Source organism: Martes martes (assembly GCF_963455335.1).
Source record: "Martes martes genome assembly, chromosome: 1".
Classification (NCBI taxonomy): domain Eukaryota; kingdom Metazoa; phylum Chordata; class Mammalia; order Carnivora; family Mustelidae; genus Martes; species Martes martes.
The window spans coordinates 18,020,950-18,041,078 of NC_137888.1; the positions used below are offsets into that span (position 1 = coordinate 18,020,950).

Genomic DNA, 20,129 nt, shown 5'->3' on the forward strand with positions numbered 1-20,129 from the left:
TGAATTCTCTTTTGGGGGAATTTCAGTCCGAGAGGGTCTAAATGCTCTGCATTTAGTGGATGATATTGTGAATAATTTCCCCTCGGAAATGAGGGAATTGACGTTCGAGTCCTAGCCAGAAGGAAACTGATGGGAGATGCCAGCTCGATGGTGGAACGATGGCGCTGGAGACTGGCGGGATTACGAGCTGCCCTTCCTCTCCTGCCGTCCTTGCTGTGGCTCGGGACAGCTGAAGTGCCTTCCTCCGTGTCAGCAGATCAGAACCAGCTGGACAGAGCCCTCGTCTTCGAGAGGTTCCAAAGGGAGCCATTCGTACCCCTGTTCTTCCAGGCTCCCATGTGGGTACTGCCCAATACATTTGACACTTAAGATTATCACACGCTATTATACCAACTCTGGCCACGTTATCACATGTTCTATCTGAGTACTATGAGATTGATGGCTGTGCCTCACCTTGTCCACCTATACCAGTCATGAAACTGCGTGGGGCCTTCAATGTCCAGAGTGCAGCAGCAGCCCTGATAATGTCAAGAGAGCCACCAAAACAACCCCCCCCCCAATGTTGTGTCACTTGGTTCTTTGCCTTCTCAGATTGATGGGTCAAGAGTCTTGCAGCGGGAGACACCAGCGAGAATTGTGGGCTCATCGCGTAGTTCATTCCATTTACTTAGTTGACATACAAATGGATTTTGTGTCCTGAATGTTTTTTCTGGTTGACTGGGACTCTGCATATTTGGGTGTGACAAAGGGGTTTGGTAGCCATTTTGAATGAGACAGAAGAAAAATTAAATGAATGAACTAAAAACGTTTCACTTGTGGTATAGGGAAACGACGCTTTATTAAAATGCCATTTGAGGTCTAGACTGGGAGGTTTTGCCTCAATCAGCAGAAATTCTGAGGTGACGCACAAAGCCAAATATCTATCATGGATCTTGTCTTTGGATCATCATTCTTTTATCCCATTGCTTCACCTTCCCCTGCCCCAAAGTCTCTCACTTCTAATTCATACACAGGAGATACCCTAGAGACAGGGTCCTGCCCCTGCACAGCCATGTGTTCACTGGGGGGCCTGCGGCCAACGAGTGCAAGGCGGCATGTACTGGGACGTATCAAATGTGAGGACTGCTGTGAGTTGTTGAGGCACGGTGGGTTTTGTTGCCGGTGGCCCTGTGACTTGGGGTCATGCCACGGGGTGGAGGCACCCTGTGCCTTTCTTGGAGCAGTGGCCACTGGTAACTCCGGGGCCAAATTCACGCACAGTGTAGGCTCAGAAGATACCATTGTCCGGCAGTCTCTTTTCAGTTCGTACAGCCTGAGGAGGGGCTTGCTGATGAATATTACCACATCTTAGAAACAAGAAAGAGGCAGTCACAGAAACGTGTGCAGATTGGTGAGGGAAATACAAGGGAGGAAGAGAGCCTGTAGGTGTTTCTTAGAGCTGAGAGAGAGAGAAAGAGTCATTAAGGTCCAGGAGAGGAGACAGCTGATGGCTGTGGTTTGAAGGGAGCCCACCTCTGGGGCATCTGGCTTTTCGCTCTATGGCCCAGAAGCTGCTCTGTCAATAACTCTGAGGTGATCAGACTCTCCTCCTCTGCCAAAACTTATTTTATCCTTTCTAAGTATGACTACCATCCTTTACTTTGTGGAGGATAAAGCAAAAATTGCCAAGTGGACGGGAAGCTTGTGTGAACCGATTGGCAGATTGTCATTGTACAGGAGAGCTCTGTGCAGAAAGCAAGCTGAAAATACATCATGGCTTGGCAAGAATGGACTTCCAAAGCAGCGGTGCTGAATGAGAAGACGTTAGAGATGGGTGGCCTTGAGCACTGATGCTCCTGGAGCCAGATCGGTCCATCTGAAAACCATCTAAAGAGAGCCAGAACCACCTTGGATATCCGATATCTTGGCTTTTCTCCTGCACAGTGTTTGACCTCCACCTTCTGAGCTCTGTACTGACTGTCGACGTCATCATGATGGTGGTAGCTCCTGGTTTTGCCATCACCTCTTTGTCTCAATTGGAAAGAACAATAAGTGGTGTATAGGGAAGTTAAACAGTTGTTCTCGTTCATATAAACAGTGTGGATCTTTGTCTTTGAGTGAAGGATTGAAGGATTGAATGGAGGAATGTTGCTGAATATTCCTAATTGGGAAGCTCTGAGTTTTGTGTGACATTTCTCTTTGAGAAGGATGCTTTTCTTTGGTATGATGATAAAACTAATAAACAAGACATCTGTGTGGGCTCAGGGATCTGCAGTTTCTCTGTAAGCCGAGCTAGGGCAAGATACAAACTCAGAGGGAGAATTGTTTTACTTCTAATAAAAATGGAATACACATGGGAGGAAGAGTTCCTGTTCTGATTACCATAATTTTACAAATGGAAGCAGAGAGGTTATTACACGTTGATCAATCAGGGATCATGATGCTGATCTTGGGGAGGGTGGCAAAGCATGTCGACAGGTAAGATGTGCTTTAAGGTAAAATGGTACATGGTATGTTTTAACAAATTAGAGTTGGTTGACGATGGTTTATTGTTTGTGACATTACTGCCCAAAGGACAGAGGAATGAAAAAACAAAAATTACATTTAACTAGAGTTAATATAATCGGTTGTAGGTCACATTTACAGATGTTCCATATGTTTTTCAAATATGGTCAGTGGACAGGCTGGCTCTCTGCAGATTGGATCACGTTCAAAATAGGTGTAATTATTTTACACTCCGAGGCAAGGCTGTCCTTCATGAAGGAAAACAATCAGATGTCGGGGACAGGGTACGTTTTTTGCATTAGAAGCAGATGCAATCCTTTTACCTTTAAAGCTGACTTGAGGTTATTCTAGAAGAGGAGTTTATTTCTTAGAGGGAAGAAATGTTTCAATGTGCAGACACTTTGGGGCATTTACTGTTCATCTAAAAGCAGCTAAATATCAGTTCACTTCCAGCCAGAATCCTTTTATTACTACTAAGCTACGCTCATTAAACCAGATGAGCATGTACGGCTCTGTTTCCGAGGTCATTCGAAAGTCCTGGTCGGTGATTAAAATGTTGGGCAGAATCTGCCTAATCGTCCCAGCCCACGTCACCCCCCACCCCCCGGGAGGACTGATGCATAAGAAACATGAACATGTGCGTGAACCGCGAGCCGGTACCTTTTCATGCTAAATGTGGTTCCCCACGTCTCCTCTGATTAGAGGTGTGCTCTGAACAGGCCGAGACGGGGCCATGCCGAGCAATGATCTCCCGCTGGTACTTTGATGTGACCGAAGGGAAGTGCGCCCCGTTCTTTTACGGCGGATGTGGCGGCAACCGAAACAACTTTGACACAGAGGAATACTGCATGGCCGTGTGTGGCAGCGTCAGTAAGTGGACCTTCCTCGAGCCTGGCCACCTTCCATCTTTCTCGCCACTGACTCCGCTCTCTGTAACAGATCGGTTTTCCTGGTCCTTGGGAACGGGTCTGTTGCTACCACTAACCACGTACTCTGTCCACTCCTCTAACTGCCGGGCGTCTCCTTGCGTCTGTTCCACCCCGAGCACACATCTCCGTCTTTCTCTAATAAAGCATGGCCCTGGATGTGTTCTTCTACTAGCTGTGGTGCATTCGTCTTGCAGTCTCTAGGGACTTCTTTCGAATCCCTCTCTTTAAGCCAAGCTGAGGTCGCTGTTGCGTCTTCTCAGCTGTCTTCTGCAAGTGTCTGCGTACGTGTTTGTCTGTGCACCTGTGTGTTCGGGTCTGTGCATGAGCAGTATGTGTGCAAACAAGGCTGACCACCGGAAGCCCGGCTGATGCAGCTTTGGTTGCCTCGGCAAGGCCGGTTGTTGTGATGAGTACCTTTAAGTTGTTTTGTAACGTGCGACTTTGATTGTGTCAGCAGCAAATGTGATTGAATCGAGCATATGCACTTCAAATGCCGGAGGATAGAAAGTCCCCGGTGACCTCAGAGCTCTTGCTGGGCCGGTTGCAATATTGATTTTTCGTGTCTTCTCTTGGAAGCAGAAGAAAACTCTTCACTTCACGTTAGAAACCTTGAATGACAAGAGGCTTGGCGAATATAATTTTCCAAGCCTTTTCTTTCAAACTTCTGGCTCTTCATAACTCCAGGGGATAAAGACATAAAGTGACAGTGCCTCGAAACTTTTCCACAGAGGTGGCACTCAGGAGGTAGTGAACCAGACATAGGGGACTTCTGTTCTTGCTGACAGCCTTCTGTGTGAAAATCCACATTTTTATTTATTTACTGTTGTTCGTGAGTGGGAGAATTAAACTACCCAAGAAATAATTGCTTAACTTGAGAAATTAAAGATTAAACTCAGTGGGCGTGCATTTCTTTTTTGAGAGACTTCTGCCTTTTCTCCCTTGCTCTTGTGAGGGTGACAGGTACCATTTCCTGCATGGAATTCCTAGGGATTATATAAATTGTTTTCTGCTGTGATCATGGGCTTACGCTAAACAACAAAAGGACCTGCACCGTTAAGACCTTCTATTGTGAAGCCCAGGATCTAAGTGGAATCTAATGGAACAGTTCCTATTGGTCTCCTGAGTGAGGGCTGACTCCGTTTCTATCTTGTGTGAGAACAGGTGTAGGAATTGGTAACCCCAAGGGCTTCTTTTCTGGCTGCCTTTGGATGATGGTAGCGTCTAGCTCAAAAGACTCCTTTCTTCAGTTTCAAACAAAGAAGTTAATTAGGTCAGGTAACCTGGAACACAATGGGGGATTCTGTTGCCTAGAGCCTCTTGAACAAAAGACTTTTGTTACAGAGATTCTAACTGGTTTAGCTGCTGAGGGAGATTTCTTGGCAGATTTCCAACTTTCTTTCTCCATTTTCCTGAGGTGGATTTATTTTTTGGAGTATAAAGTGTGTGTGTGTGTATGTGTGTGCGCGCGCGCGCGCACATGCAATAAGAAAGAGGGTTTTTAAAAATTATCAGCAGTGAGGAATTTGCCTCGAGTTAGAAATTATCGCCCCCCCCCCCCACCGGCCCAAAACCCTGCTCCAGCCCATACACACACACTCTCCACATCATCAGTCTGATTTGACTCAGGCTGGGGCGAGCCGTGGGCACCACAGGTCAGTCAGAGCCTCTGGAGGTGCTCTGGATGGCATGCCTTTTGCTGAGAGCTTTGCCAAAGCTAGAGACTCCCAACGAAGATGGAATGATCAGCCAGGCAGTCTGTATTTAGTTTCAGAAAGGCAGGTAGGTTATAGAGTAATTTACCAAGAAAACAAATGTGAGAGGCTGAAGGTCAGAAGTGTGGGCAGATCTAAGTGGACAGTAAAATAACGCATGGACCGAGCTGGGAGCTGGAGGTGCCCTGTGAATGGGTGATCGGTGTGAATCCTTGGGAACTGGAGATGCTTGGCATTAAGGAGGGAGAAAGAGAGCAGGAAATCCTCAACAGGTTATTTGGAAATGCTATTGGAGACCAAATACCCAGCACTCTAAGGTGTTACGGTGGAAATAGATCTCTTAGGTTTATGTCTATTTTGGTTCTGTGCTGGGGCCCAACCTCAGGGTATTTGTTTAGTTTTGCTTTTCATCCAATGTTTTTGTTTTTTGTTTTTCCCTTTGGTCAGTGGAATCATGTAAGTTTCGACCATCATTCGCATGTTTCTATTTTCTGTTTTTAGTTACGTTCTTTTATTTTCTCCGTAGTGTCCCAAAGTTTACTCAAGACTACCCAGGAACCTCTTCCCCAAGATGCTGTTAAACGTATGTTTTCATTCATTGGAGGGGGCTGGGGCGGGGAGGACACAGTCCAGTGCATGGCTGGGTTATAACTCCAGCATCACCACCTTCTTTGCATGGTTTTATGTGTCTCCAACACCTATCTTTCAATAAAATGTTTATTTCCATTGCTTTGCTTTGTAATTATGTGCAATTTTGCCAGACAACTTCAGATCCCGGGCTAAGAGCACTGACTAAACTTCTATTTCTGATCTTTTTTTTTTTTTTTCAATTCAGTGTGGTTCTGTTATGTATCGTATATATAATATTGTGTTTCAGTTGGCATCACTATTTTATTTCCTAAAGCTGTCAAGATGCCACAGTTTGAGAGGCCACAGATGTATAAGTGACTTGTTTCCTAGAAAAATACATAATATGCATGCATTGTACTAACTCATGGACTAATGTATATGCACAGACTTCGGTTCTGTGTTGTAAGGCACATGTGAAGCCTTAGGAAGTGAAAGAGCCCGTCTAGATTTCCTAACCACCTCTTCTTCCTCTCCGTGAATGCACACTACTGGGACAGAAGTGCCCAACTTCGAGTTTTATCATATGGTTATAGAAGATTCATCTAAAGAAATCTTACATTAACCAACCTTAGAATGTCTGTGTCTTATGATGATTCCACTTGGCGTATTAGTCTAGCTTGGTTTTAAAATGTGGTGTTAAACACTCTAGTACTTATGTTAAAATATGGATTATATCGAAAAATAGATTTATGCGTTTTTAGGCTAGGGAAGGTCACACACACACACTATTGATGCTTATGGTTGTTGGAAAAAGAGATACAATTTCAGTAGTAGTTCAGATGTAATGAAAATTAGCATTTATTTATATTATCCTGAAAAAAACCTGGTCTCCAAATAGATCTTTTTTTTTTTTTTTAAGATTTTATTTACTTATTTGACAAACAGAGATCACAAGTAGGCAGAGAGGCAGGCAGAGAGAGAGGAGGAAGCAGGCTCCCCGCCGAGCAGAGAGCCCGATGTGGGGCTCGATCCCAGAACCCTGGGATCATGATCTGAGCCGAAGGCAGAGGTTTTAACCCACTGAACCACCCAGGCACCCCGGATCTTTTTAAAAAAATATAAATAAGTGGCACCTGGGTGGCTCAGTTGGTTAAGCATCCGACTCTCTCTCTCTCTCTCTTTTTTTTTTTTTTAGATTTTATTAACTTATTTGACAGAGAGACACAGCGAGAAAGGGAACACAAGCAGGGCAAGTGGGAGAGGGAGAAGCAGGCTTTCTACCGCCAAGCAGTGGGCCCAATGTGGGACTCGATCCCAGGACCCTGGAATCATGACCAGAGCCGAAGGCAGACGCTTAATGACTAAGCCACCCAGGCACCCAGAATCTAACCCTCGGGTCATGATCTCATGAGTCGTGAGATTGAACCTCCCATTGGGCAAGTAGTGTGCTTCTTTCCTTCTCTCTTTACCTCTGCTCCTGTGCACATGTGCACATACTCTCTCTCTCTCTCCCCACCCCTAAAAAATAAATAAAACTTAGGGGCACCTGGGTAGCTCAGTCAGTTAAACATCTGCTTTCGGCTCAGGTCATGATGCCAGGGTCCCGGGAATGAGCCCCTCTTCAGCCTCCCTGCGCAGTGGGGGAGTCTGCTTCTCTCTCTCCCTCTCCCTCTGTCCCTGCTCCTGTGCGTGCTCTCTCTCTCATATAAATAAATAAAGTCTTTGAAATAAATAAAATCTTTAGAAGATAAATAAAATTTTGAAAAGATAAATAATAGAGAATTATGTAATAATTTCATCATCGACCATAAAATTTTTTTTTTCTTTTTAAAGATTTTATTTATTTATTTGTCAGATAGCGATCACAAGTAGGCAGAGAAGCAGGCAGAGAGAGAGAGAGGAGGAAGCAGAGAGCCCGATGTGGGGCTCGATCCCAGGACCCTGGGATCATGACCTGAGCTGAAGGCAGAGGCTTTAACCCATTGAGCCGCCCAGGTGCCCCGACCATAAAATTTTTTTAATGACCACCATAAGATTCAAATCCATTCACTTTATATATAACTTGTGAAGGATATAGGGGTTTTACTACTACAATCAATGTACTTTCTGTGATTGTGACAAAGCATATTTTTCCTAGCAACATCAAAACTATGACAAGTGAATCAACACAGAGGACCAGAGAAAACTGGGTATTTACACTGTAGGATTAATAATATATTGATCTTTGTGGCGGGTTGCAATTTACCAGGCATTTTCACGGATCATTTATTTTTCTCAGGAGCACTTTTTGGGCATTTCCTTCATGTCCTTTATACATAGGAGAAAATGAGGCCTGAGAGCCATCAAAAAGGACCAGCTTTGAAACGTAAATGATTTTGCCGCTATACACTGCACTCCATACAACCAATGATTTGATTCTGTTTTTTAGGTTAGAAAAATTACATTTAAAGTTCAGAGTGTATTTAAGAATACAGAAAATAACAGAAAGAGGAAGAATGTTAAAAACTTTTTTCTAAATGCACTGAATATAGCATCACTCAATAAATATCTTTTCCCTCTTTTATAAAAAAAATTTATATCATTTTAGCATATAAAAGAATTAGATTTTTCCATTCTTATTAATTAACAGAAATGATTATTTGATAAATTTATTTTCATGAGGGCCCCTGGGTGGCTCAGTCGATTAAGTGTCTGACTCTTGATTTTGGCTCAGGGTGTGATCTCCGTGGTGTGAGAGAGAGCCCCACATGGGGACTGGGTGCTGTCTCCTTCTGCCCCCACGTGTGTGTGCTCTCTCTCACTCTCTCTCTCCAATAAATAAAATCTTTAAGAAATATATTTTACAAAATTTCTTTTATTTTCTTGAATTTCTTCAGTCCTCAGCTCTTCCAACCAGACCTTGAAAATCTCTCATTATTCTCTCTTTTCCAGTAATATTCTCCAACTACTTGTAGTGTGGTTGGGATCATGACACCTTTCCATCCTAGGAGGGTGAAGTGGTTTTGGCAGCTCTATTTTCTTGTCTACCTACAGAGACTGTTCATCACGGCAAGTGGAGGGTTCTGCAGTGCTAGTACAAACAGACCTGAGAAAGCATGTAATTTCTAGTTATTTATAGCCTGTGCAACGATGCTATCTTATTTATAGCAGAGTTACACATTTGAATTAAAGAAGTCATGGTCATCTGGAGGTCAAATACAGAGAGCAGAATGTAGTCTGAGAAATGAGCCCAACAGGAAGGTGAACTAGCCCATTTGATTTGCCTCCTTCACCAGCCTAGGCCTTCATTGGACGGTCTCTCCTCACCAAAGTGGTTGTTTATGGATTTCTCAGTTGGAGTTGCTTCTAGTCAAATAATAAATGTGAAATGAGATAGAAAAAGCTCCTCCGTTAAACTGATGTAACAGTGCATATGTGGGGAAAATATGCGATGGTCTACACTATAAATGCAGTCATTTTCCCGTAAAAACATATTATAATCATATATTTCTAGGTTTTAAATCTGTTTTATAAAAACCAACTTTGATTATTGCAATTTTAAGGAACACAGATTTTTTTTTTTTAAGATTTTATTTATTTATTTGACAGGCAGAGATCACAAGTAGGCTGAGAGGCAGGCAGAGAGAAAGGGGGAAGCAGGCTCCCCGCTGAGCAAAGAGCCCGATGTGGGGCTCGATCCCAGGACCCTGGAATCATGACCTGAGCTGAAGGCAGAGGCCTCAACCCACTGAGCCACCCAGGCGCCCCAAGGAACACAGATTTTTTTTTATTTTGTTGTTGTAGATAAGGATCTAAACCACAGATTAAAAAAGAGAGAAATAAGAGGCTAAGAGATTTCATTTTACTCATAAACTTGTGGATTTGAATCCTTTATAAGATCTTTTTCCTGTTTGAGATGAAGTATCCAATGAGATCAGAGTTGTTTCTGACATTAATCTGGTGTCTGCCCATTTGTGTTTGTGAATAACAACTAATCTTAGGTCAGTATATAAATATTTATTGATTAGTTTATGTTCCAAATAGGAGAAGATGATTTTTTTTTCCCTAGCATTCTTCCCGTCAGGCAAACCGACTGACTCCTTATTGGCATTTAATGTCACACAAAGCATCAGACCAGGATGTAGTCAGCTGACTGCACCAAAGGGTCTGGCCAAAGACAACGACAGATAACACATCTTCAGCTCTCTTCTTGCAGCGAGTTGTGACACAGACAATATCCAAACCAAGGTCTCTCAACCTTGACACTACTGATGTTTGGGGCTAATTTATTCTTGTCAATGCTGTCCTGTGTATGGACAATGTTTAGCAGCATCTCTAGCCTCTACCCACAAAATGCCAGTAATAACCACCCCAACTATAATAACTTCATCTGTCTCCAGATTTTGCCAAATTGTGTCCTGGGGCAGGGAGAGGTGAAAATCACCCCCCTGCCCCACACTGAGAGTCTCTGATCTAGACTAGGTGAGCCCATATCTGATTCAAAGATATAACTAGGCTGGTGTTATGGAATGCTTTCCATGAACTTGAGGGCCTATGGATGTGTTGAATGTCAGAAGCCTCCAGTTCTTGACAGATCTTAATGAGTTTGTTAGACTACCACCCTGGCTCTCAGTGTGTACAAGGTAGGGTAGATATTGCTATGCTGACTGTAGGGTAGTTAGAGGTCTTACAGTCTTTATACTCTAATGTGAGCGCTATTAGGGAAACTAACCCAGCAAATCCCTGGGTTGGAAGTTTATGGTTCCCCCATGCACCACCCCCTTCCCCTCTGTTTCGCAGAATCCCAGCATATGCTAGAGAACGGCCATTTGGTGATGCCACGCAGATCTCTTGGCATCTAGTATGTACCCTGGGATCATGTTTATGGCCTTAGGGTCTCTGCAAAGGCTAGATCTGGCCTCATGCAGAATCCAGAAAGGGAAAAGATTGTTTTTTACTCCTATCAAAATGGTCGAGATAGAATAGACTAACATACTTCCAGAGAATATAAAAATAATGAGGACATATCAAATCAGGCCAAATCACCATCCCCAAGTTCTAAGGCTGCTGCCTGAGAAGCTCACAGTTTGCAAACTCACTGTGCAGCCTTTGAATGGAATGTGCCACCTTCACCCCAGAGTTGTCATATCCTGTCCTAACGCTCAGGCATTCAGTCTTTGGCCAGATTTGAACCATAGTTCTCAGTCACACTGTACTTGTTCTTCTGATTGTGAAATAGCAAATATTAGTTCCCATTAACACATTCTCGAATACTAATGGAATTATGATATTTTTATAAAACTGCCAGATATTATTAATAGTAATTAAAATCATTAAAAAAATGTGGCAGTGCATTAAATTACATACCACCTCAGTGACATTAAAATCTAATAGATGGACACATAGGAGAAGCCACATCTTTGGTAACAAGAAATGAGCAGATGAAAAATGGCTTCTTCCTCCAAGCTATCATACTATCATAGGGACAAGTCCCTAAGATGAACAGGAATCGATTTGCTCAGCAAACCAGCATTAAAAAAAAAAAAAAAAAAAAAAATCAAAGCTCATTTACTCAGAACAGTGAAAAATGCTCACTATAATTGTACTCTGTTCTTCAGCTATTTCCAAAGAAATGTAAGTAGTTTAATAAAAGATTTGGCAAAAGTTTTCCATAAAAGACCAGAGAGTCAATATTTTAGGTTTTGCAAGGGCGTATGGTCTCTGTTATACATACCCAGCTTGGAATTGCAGCGTGAAAGCAGCTATAGACAGTAGGTAAACAAACAGGGCTGTGCTCCAAAAAAACATTATTTACAAAAAGAAGATCATCATGTTAACCCTGACTTAATAAAGCTGTTACTTCTGAGCTCAGGAGGTGCTGGTGCTAAGTTGGGTATTTTGAGGGACACAAGGCCAAGCGGAGCAGGTTCCCTGCTTCTAATAACTTGACAGTTCTATTGATGAGATGAGACCCAGGCATGTGATAGGATTAAGGAACAATAAATATAAAGTAAAACATACAAATGTAGGGGGAGACTGGTGTGGAAGGCCAGAGCCAAATGAAATTGGTTTTATCCTTAAGACCTCCACAGAGGTTAACAGCTCTATCTGACTTTTCCTGCTGCAATTTTTTGAAAGTAGATAATGTTGCAGATTCTGACTTTTTGAACCCCTCTGTTGAGTGTTGAGCCACATTTTTATTACCTTATGTCCGCAGGACATACGCACTGACAGTCTGCCAACATTGATCCCATTCACTCTAAAACAAGCCTGAAGGGGCACCTGGGTGGCTCAGTTGGGTAAGCGGCTGTCGTTAGTTCAGGTCCTGATTCCAAGGTCCTGGGATCGAGCCCCCCATTAGGCTCCCTGCTCAGCAGAGAGCCTGCTTCTCCCTCTCCCTCTGCCTGCTACTCTGCCTGCTTGTGCTCTCTCTCTCTGTGTCAAATAAATAAATGAAATCTTAAAAACAAAACAAAACAAAACACAAGCCTGAAGCGAGGGTGCGGTGGGGGGAGAGAAGGGCCTTTGTTCTTTTTTCTTTTCTGTTTTTAGAGAGTCTAGGCCCATATTTAAGGGTCCCATGGTATTTTCACGTTACAGGTGGCTCCTCTCACTTGGACTTGGTGGTTGCGATACACATTTGAGTTCAGAACATGGTTGGGATTTTAGTTATTTTGGAATTAGAGAAATGGAAAGACTTTTTTTTTTTTCCTTTTCGTTCACATCAGGGTGGCCATCTGCAAGCTCTGCCTTGTTTCCAGATTAAATTTCCACCTAAAATCTTTATTTGTAGGTTCATATTTCACCTCTCTGTGAATGATTCTCTCTGCCACCTCGAATACACTCACAGCCGTTTCAAGTCGCCCCGTTGCGGGCTCGGTGTAAAATAGCGTTGCTGATGATAAAGCAATGACTGGTATAGGTCTTAATTTACTTTCATCTTCTCTTGTCAGTGCTATAGAGATAAATTGCTTTTCTCCTGACGAAAGGAGACTAACCACATTTTCTTGTTAGAATCTAACATTAGTATATTGACTCAATGCCATTCACAGGCCTCTGTTAGGGGAAACATTCTGCCCCGTGGCCTGGTGGAGGTAGTCCAGTTCGTTACTGTTGGAAGGTGAGGTTATCACTCCTTTTGTATCCTAAGCCCTTCTTGACTATAACATTATGTTTCTCCTCGAGGTTGAGGAATCAAGCGAATATCAAAATGATAGGGGCCGTTTTTCTCGATGCCTGTAGTGTTTCGACTCCACATTGTTGTTGCCTGGCGTGAAATGAAGTACTGCGTAGTGATGATACAGTCAGAACTGAAATGAACTAAAAACGTGGCATAAAGTTTGATTTATTGGCAGAATTTGATCATGTGTCTTATACAGAGGTCCTCCAAAGAGGCAAAGGGAGTGATTTTTGTGCAGTCTGAAGTTAATACCAGTTTTTGCTTCCTTTTGAAGTAACTTACCTAAAAAGTATAGTTTTCTCAGGGGAAATGCTAGAAGGGAAATGTTTCATTGGCATCACATCCCCAGTGATGGTGGGTATGTTTTGTTTTGGGAACATTGGGGACAGCAATGGGGTTCATTAATAAACTCAAAGCAAGGAGGCATCTGGGTGGCTCAGGCGGTTAAGCATCTGACTCTTGATTTCAGCTCGGGTCATGATCTCAGGGTTGTGAGATCAAGCCCCGCACTGGGGGGCTCTGTGCTGGGTGTGGAGCCTGCTTGGGATTCTCTGTCTCCCTCTCCCCTCAACTCCTGCATGGGGCATTTTCTATTTCTCTCTCCGCCCCCCGCGCCCCCCCAAAAAAGAAAAATAAAATAAATACATAAAAATTAAAAAACTGAAGGCAAATACGTATACACACCCCCTCCACCCACCTAAAAAAAAAAAAAAAAAAATAGAGAGGGGCGCCTGGGTGGCTCAGTAGGTTAAAGCCTCTGCCTTTGGCTCAGGTCATGATCTCAGGGTCCTGGGATGGAGCCCTGCATCAGGCTCTCTGCTCAGCAGGGAGCTTGCTTCCCCCACCACCACCCTCCTGTCTCTCTGCCTAATTGTGCTCTCTCTCTCTCTCTCTGTCAAATAAATAAATAAATTTTTTTTAAAAAGAGAGAGAGAGAGCTCTAACAGGTACTAAGAGAAATTATAATGTGAAGTGGAAACGTTGTGACCTGCATTGGTGCAAAATTATTAAAACTGAAAAGAGCCCTTACACATGTGTGAAAAGAATGTCTCCCTTAGTATCTGGTTACCTATGGAATAGCACTTTGTGATGAGAGAAAGAAGCTAATCTGTGATTCGTCTTGTGTCTGGGGGTGCGGGGGAGGAACGTTCTATGAGAACCCCTCACCCTCTTCTGCTTTATCCCTCAGCAGACTGTCATATCTTTCCCCGCCTCAAAACAACTTGCATTGTCTCCCCATAGCCCTCATCTGGTCTGTCCCTCATTTCCTTTCTGCCTCTCACGCTTCTCTCTCCCTTTCTCCTTCAGCTCTGGCCCACACTGACCTTGCTTGTCCTAGAATTCTCCAGGCACACTCACCTCTTAGGGCCTTTTTGCTAGTTTCTGTGTCTCCCCCGCTGCATTCTTCCCCCGGGTGCCAGGGAGTGGGGCTTCAGCTCTGTGTCCAAACACACCTTCCCAGTTCGACCCAGCCTGGCCTCTCGCCCACCCCCGGCTCCCCTCCCCCGCACTCCTGATTCTTCCCAGCCCTGTTCTGGTTTTTCTTTTTCTTCATAATACAAATCACATTCTAACAAGGTGACTTATTTTTATCTGTTTTTTTTTTTTTCTTGAACTGATTGTTTCTCTCACTAGACTATAATTCCGTAAGAACAGCTGTCTTTGTTTCGCTCATTGGTTTCTCGCGTGTGCCTCACATTCGGTATGGGTGGTAGTATTTGTTAAACAGAGGAATAAAGGAATGGACAAACACACTCAAGGTGGCACCGTTGACATCTGAGCTGCCATCTCAGCTTTTCAGACACCTCTGACCTCCCCCGTTGCAGAAAAGCAAGAATGAAGCATCTATGGAAAGTATTAGTCATCTAGAATCCACTGAATCTTTGGAACCAGAATGTTCACCTTGAGCCAGTAACGTGCTGTGAGTTGGAACTGTTTTCCTGTAGCATTTGCCTTTATTTGGTATTCCATGTAGACACCCATTCTCGGTATTGAAAGGTATATCCTACCATATTTTACCAGGCTGTTATGAGACTAAACTAAGAAAATCAATATGAAGGTCATTTGAAAAGTTAAAAACCCATGTGTGTGATGGTGCCGGGCTGTTAACGATGTGGCGGCTAGAGGTTAAAACCCAGAGCTAAAGATGTTTAACCCTGAACGTTTAGTCTAGTTTTCTGCGAAAGGGGAATATATCCAGTGAGCTTGCTTGCAGGAGAGCCCATCGGAACAGGGGCCAAAGGCTAAGAGATCATCCAGGTTCACGCTCTGTGGGATCTTTCGCCAGGCCCCTGCCTCGGAACCCTACTTGTGCTGAAACGTTGGGTGGAGGTCATTTGTCAGACAGCATTCAGAGTACGAACAGCTTTTGGATAGAAAATAGGTCAACAGATATCATAGCGAAGCATATTTTTTTGCCAGTTCATGTTGTTCATTAACAAAAGCAAATACTTTCCAGTGCCCTAGACATTTCGATGGATTAGCCCTTTTCTGCTCTAAATATTAACTTTATAAGCCTCATTCATGGTTTACCTAATCCTAAATTCAGACATATTTGTGGGTCAGAGATACGAATAGTTACGTTAAATGCACAGTAGATGTAATGGGGTGAGTTTTACCCCCCCCCCCCCACATATTAAATGAGGACATGTGGAAAGCACCTCGTGCAGCAGAGACTAATCCATACAGACTGTTATTACTTGGCCAACTTGGAAATGTGAGCTGAGATCACAGTTTCTGAGGAGCGTCGGAGGTCTCTGGGCAGGATGAATTGCTATATGGTAGCTTAAAAAAAACACAACCAAAGTAAATTCCATAAGACGAGCTTGTTCCTACTTTCTCCGTGGTTGAAATGACCTGTGCTTTAAATGACCTGCGATAGACAGCTTCCCATTCCTTTGCGCCTTGGAATGTACCCTGTCGTTCCTTGAGCCACTCTTTTCCCAAAGGAAGCACCTCGAAAGGGCAGGGACAAAGGGCACAGGTTTTCTGCTCCTGCCCACTGTCCTCGTTATCATGCGTCTGGCCTACCCTGGACTTTATCACAAACCAGCAGCTGTTTCTGGTGTGATCATGGTGTGGGGTTATTAGAGAAGCAAAAGCCGAGCTCTCTGTACAAACTCTTCCTTAAAATGTTCTCTCTTTCCTCCGTACCAGCTGCAGGGTAGTGATAATGAAATATTAAATTCATTTTCAGATATCAAGATGTACCATCATTCTTCTGTCCTTGACTGGACAGTGATCTGGTTTGCTGGTTGGTGGGAATACAGGAGAACTTCACTCAGGCTAATTGAGATGAAGCTTTAGTATGAATGGCTAAAATGCTTGAATTAAAGATTAAAAGAGAGACAGTGTCCTTCAAAGTCTTCAACGAAAGGCAGTAACAAGGGCCACTTACAAGGATTTACTCGAAGAGAAATATTGGATTAAATGGAATAAATCAGTAATACAGTACTTATATTTATTTCCGCATCCCTAAAAAGAAGGTTTAATACTTGAAATATTCTTAATCCTATTAAATATACCTTGCATGCTCATTTCTCTGATATTCTTTTATTCTTAATATTACAAAGCTACATTTTAACATAGGCTAATGGGATTATACTGACTCAGATTTCAGCGTTTATCTCCTTTCCATAAAACAGGAGACAGTGTTTGCAAATCGTAAGAACTGGAGAAAAACGTACAATCTGCCAACCATAAAAGTTGGGTGGAGAACTTTCCTACTTATGTAGTAACTTCATTAATTCCAGTTTTTGAAGAGGGTGCTGTGTTATGGTTATGACACTTAACAGCCGGACGGCTATCTTGATCAGCGAAAAGAACCCCAAACATTCATACATTTTCATTTATTCAAAATGGAAAATATGGTCTGCCTAATTCTGTCATCCTGCCGGATTGTGCTGTGCCAAAAGAACTTTAACGTGTTCGTGTTTAAGCTGTACCCACAAAGATGAAAAAACGATTAAAACCATGGGAAGCACATTTAAAATGCTAAACATCACTTCCATTTCAAGTGGGGAACACTGATGAAGTTAAATATACTTGCATATTGATTTGCTTGGATTTATGCAGAAAAACACTTGCCTTTGATTTCCTTTTTTTTTAAAAAAAAAGGATTTTAAATTGAAAATTACCTCTCAGTCTTAAAAATTAAGGACTCCTTTCCAAGCATTTGTGGGCCTTCTTATGGGGGTTATGCTGAAGGTCTTTTTAGAAAAATATATATTCCTTTTCCTGTGGGTGGTACCCCATGGTCCTGTGTGTCATTCATTTTCAGTGGATGTGAAATAAAAACTCATCTTTTCTATGGTTTGCATAAGCTCTAAAATTTGAACAACATGTGATGAGCGAAAGGAGAGAGAAGGGCACAAGCCTGAACACACGGGCGGCATCTCGTTTTCCCCCGGGCACCTAGGATGCTGGCCTGAGAGGTGAGGAAGCAGGGGCACAGATGACTCACGTTAGCTGCCCTGGGGCACAGCTAGTCTAAGAAACACTGAAAGCAGGGTGTGCCTCGTTGCAAAGCTCATGATGCTTTTCCCCTTCCTTTGCTGAAGTACCTTCTCCCTCATCTACCATCCAGGAGGTGGAGGCAGACGCATTTTAATCTGTATTGCCCTGTGCAGGTCCCAGACCTGTTGACGCACAGTCAATCCCCTGGTGGAGGCAGAGGGCTGAACACACAAGTATTTTGAAAAATAACCCCAGGCATATGCGCTGCCTCCTTCCTTCCACTTGAGAGCAACCTCTGTTTAGATACCTAAATTGCTCTTATTTTTTAAAAAATAATAATTACACAGTGACTCAAGAGCAAGGGAAGAAATCTGAGCAAATATCCCTTTGAAATTAAAGATCTGAGGTGCCTGGGTGGCTCAGTGGGTTAAAGCCTCTGCCCTCAGCTCAGGTCATGATCTCGGGGACCTGGGATCGAGCCCCACATTGGGCTCTCTGCTCAGCGGAGAGCCTGCTTCCTCCTCTCTCTCTACCTGCCTCTCTGCCTACTTGTGATCTCCGTCTGTCAAATAAAACAAATAAAATCTTTTTTAAAAAAAATAAAAAATAAAAAAATTTTAAAAATTAAATTAAAGATCTTACTTATGTAACAAAAAAGCTTCTGGGTTTGGTTGAAATCCTGAAGCTGTTGGACTGTGAAGATTCCAGGTTATTTCTCAGTAGGAGACATCTTAAAATTCCGTTTCAAGGGATGCCTGGGTGGTTCAGTCAGTTAAGAGTCTGCCTTCGGCTCAGGTCATGATCCCAGAGTGCGGGGATCGAGTCCTGCATCAGGCTCCTTGCTCAGCTGGGAGCCTACTTCTCCCTCTAACTGCGGCTCCCCCTGCTTATGCGTGCTCGCTCGCTCTCTCTCGCAAAAAAATAAATAAAATTAAATTTAAAAAAGAATTTTGTTTCAAAATGATTTAGCCATAAATACTTCTCATTTAAGTCCTCTTTGGGATATCATATCTCAAAGATAGTAGTCAATAATTAGGTAAAAATCAGTGATGAAAAATACGCAGAACACTGGTGATATTTGAATAATCTTTTGAATAAAATACTTGAGTTGATTTGACCTGAAAGCATAGTGAAAACACCTAATTTCACTGTTTTGGTTGAACGTAATTCTATTCTTCAAATCAGAGTCTTTTTTTTTCTTTTTTCTTTTCTCATAAGCTCATAAGTGCTCTGAATTCTCACTAATCATTACTAATCTTTTGGAAAACTGTTTGTATAGGGCATTAAAATTCACTCGGCTCATGAATTAGAATATTTTTGTTTTGTAGTACACTCTTCAATTTTATGGATATTTGTGTTTCCATGTAATTTAGCAGTATATGTTGCAACTCAGTCATATTGCTTGGCAGTTTTAGTTGAATTCAAAATAGAAATCACTTTCTTTTTGACAACTAGTATAACGAATTGGCTGGCTGTTGTCAAATTTTGTGAAGGAGGAAAGAATCCTTTTGTGATTTCAGAAACACATTTATTGACATTTATGGGGCTTGGGATAGTGTTTGAAAAACTTTGTCACAAAAGGTGACTTTGAAGTCAAGCTATCGGAAATACCTCGTGTAGAATTTACCTTTACTCTGTGGTGTGGTTATTCTGCAATAGCCTGATTTGGAGATTTCTTCACTTTCTGTAGGAATCATAAGGTGTGATATTGATAACATATTTTACTTTGAAGATTACAAAAGTTAATTTAGCAAGGCATAGGGATCTGGGACAAAATGTCTGTATTAAACACTGACTGGTTTTGCTCTGTGCATGCCTGTTTTTGCAGAGAATTTTAAATATAACACTACACTCACAGAATGAACTGTTTTTATAGATTTTCCTTCACCCTATACTTGAAAGGGGTGAACCATTTGTACTGTGCTGTGAAATGTCTCATGGTGTTCTCTTAAATAGCATTAACTTCTTGTATGTGCTTCTCTACTAAATTCCTTGTTCTGTAGTAAACGGAAAATACAGCTTTCTTTGAAAGGATTGGATATTCTGTTTCTCTTCTCAAACCTCCTTTCTACTTTATAGTTCCTACAACAGCAGCCAGCACCCCTGACGCCGTTGACAAGTATCTTGAGACACCTGGAGATGAGAATGAACATGCCCATTTCCAGAAAGCCAAAGAGAGGCTGGAAGCCAAGCACCGCGAGCGAATGTCCCAGGTAAAGTGACTTTTCCGTCCTTTAGTTTACAATAAAGGGGAAATTTGGGCTTGGCCTCTGCCTTGGGGTTTCCATAGGGGCTCTATAGCTGATGAATGAATGCCTAGGGGTGGAAAAGGTCTTTAATTTTATCTAGATCTTTAAAGGCTTAAAGTCTTAGTTTTATATGTTTGCTCTAAAGGTATGGTTTGGGGTGTTTAGAATCCTCCTTGAGCATGCCACTTAGGAGAGATCCAGTCCCACTAAGTATAGCAGGAATTCATAAGCACAAATTAAATTATGTCTGCAGCATTCTCTCTGGTTTTATTACTTTGTATATACATAGCCCTGTAACCATGATGTTGTAAATTAAAATCCCTTAAAATGATCTGTTAGTAAAGATGAATTTTTTTTTATTAGATGCCAAAGCGTTATACCTTTGAACCTCACATTTCTTCCAAAGCCAATTCATAGGACCATGGGAACCTAAAAGCAATGTGAACCATAATGATCATGTCACCTTGTTTCGTAAACGATCGATAATGTAACAGCGGTTCAATACTGGTTTCGCACTCTACAACAAAGCAATACAAGGAACACAAGAGATGGCATTTGGCACTAGAAGCTT

At 42.5% G+C, this 20,129-nt stretch overlaps 1 protein-coding gene across 7 annotated transcripts in view; it reads left to right on the forward strand.

Moving 5' to 3' along the window:
• The window catches only part of APP (amyloid beta precursor protein), a 275,938-nt gene that overhangs the window by 160,540 nt on the left and 95,269 nt on the right, over positions 1 to 20,129 (forward strand). For 2 of the 7 annotated variants that reach the window (XM_080809147.1, XM_080809148.1), the window contains exons 7-9: positions 3,187 to 3,354; positions 5,652 to 5,708; positions 19,389 to 19,522. In XM_080809147.1, coding sequence (XP_080665273.1) covers positions 3,187 to 3,354; positions 5,652 to 5,708; positions 19,389 to 19,522 — 359 coding nt within the window. The remainder of the gene's footprint in view (positions 1 to 3,186; positions 3,355 to 5,651; positions 5,709 to 19,388; positions 19,523 to 20,129) is intronic. The other 5 variants (XM_080809149.1, XM_080809150.1, XM_080809152.1 and 2 more) reach the window with 3 other exon arrangements.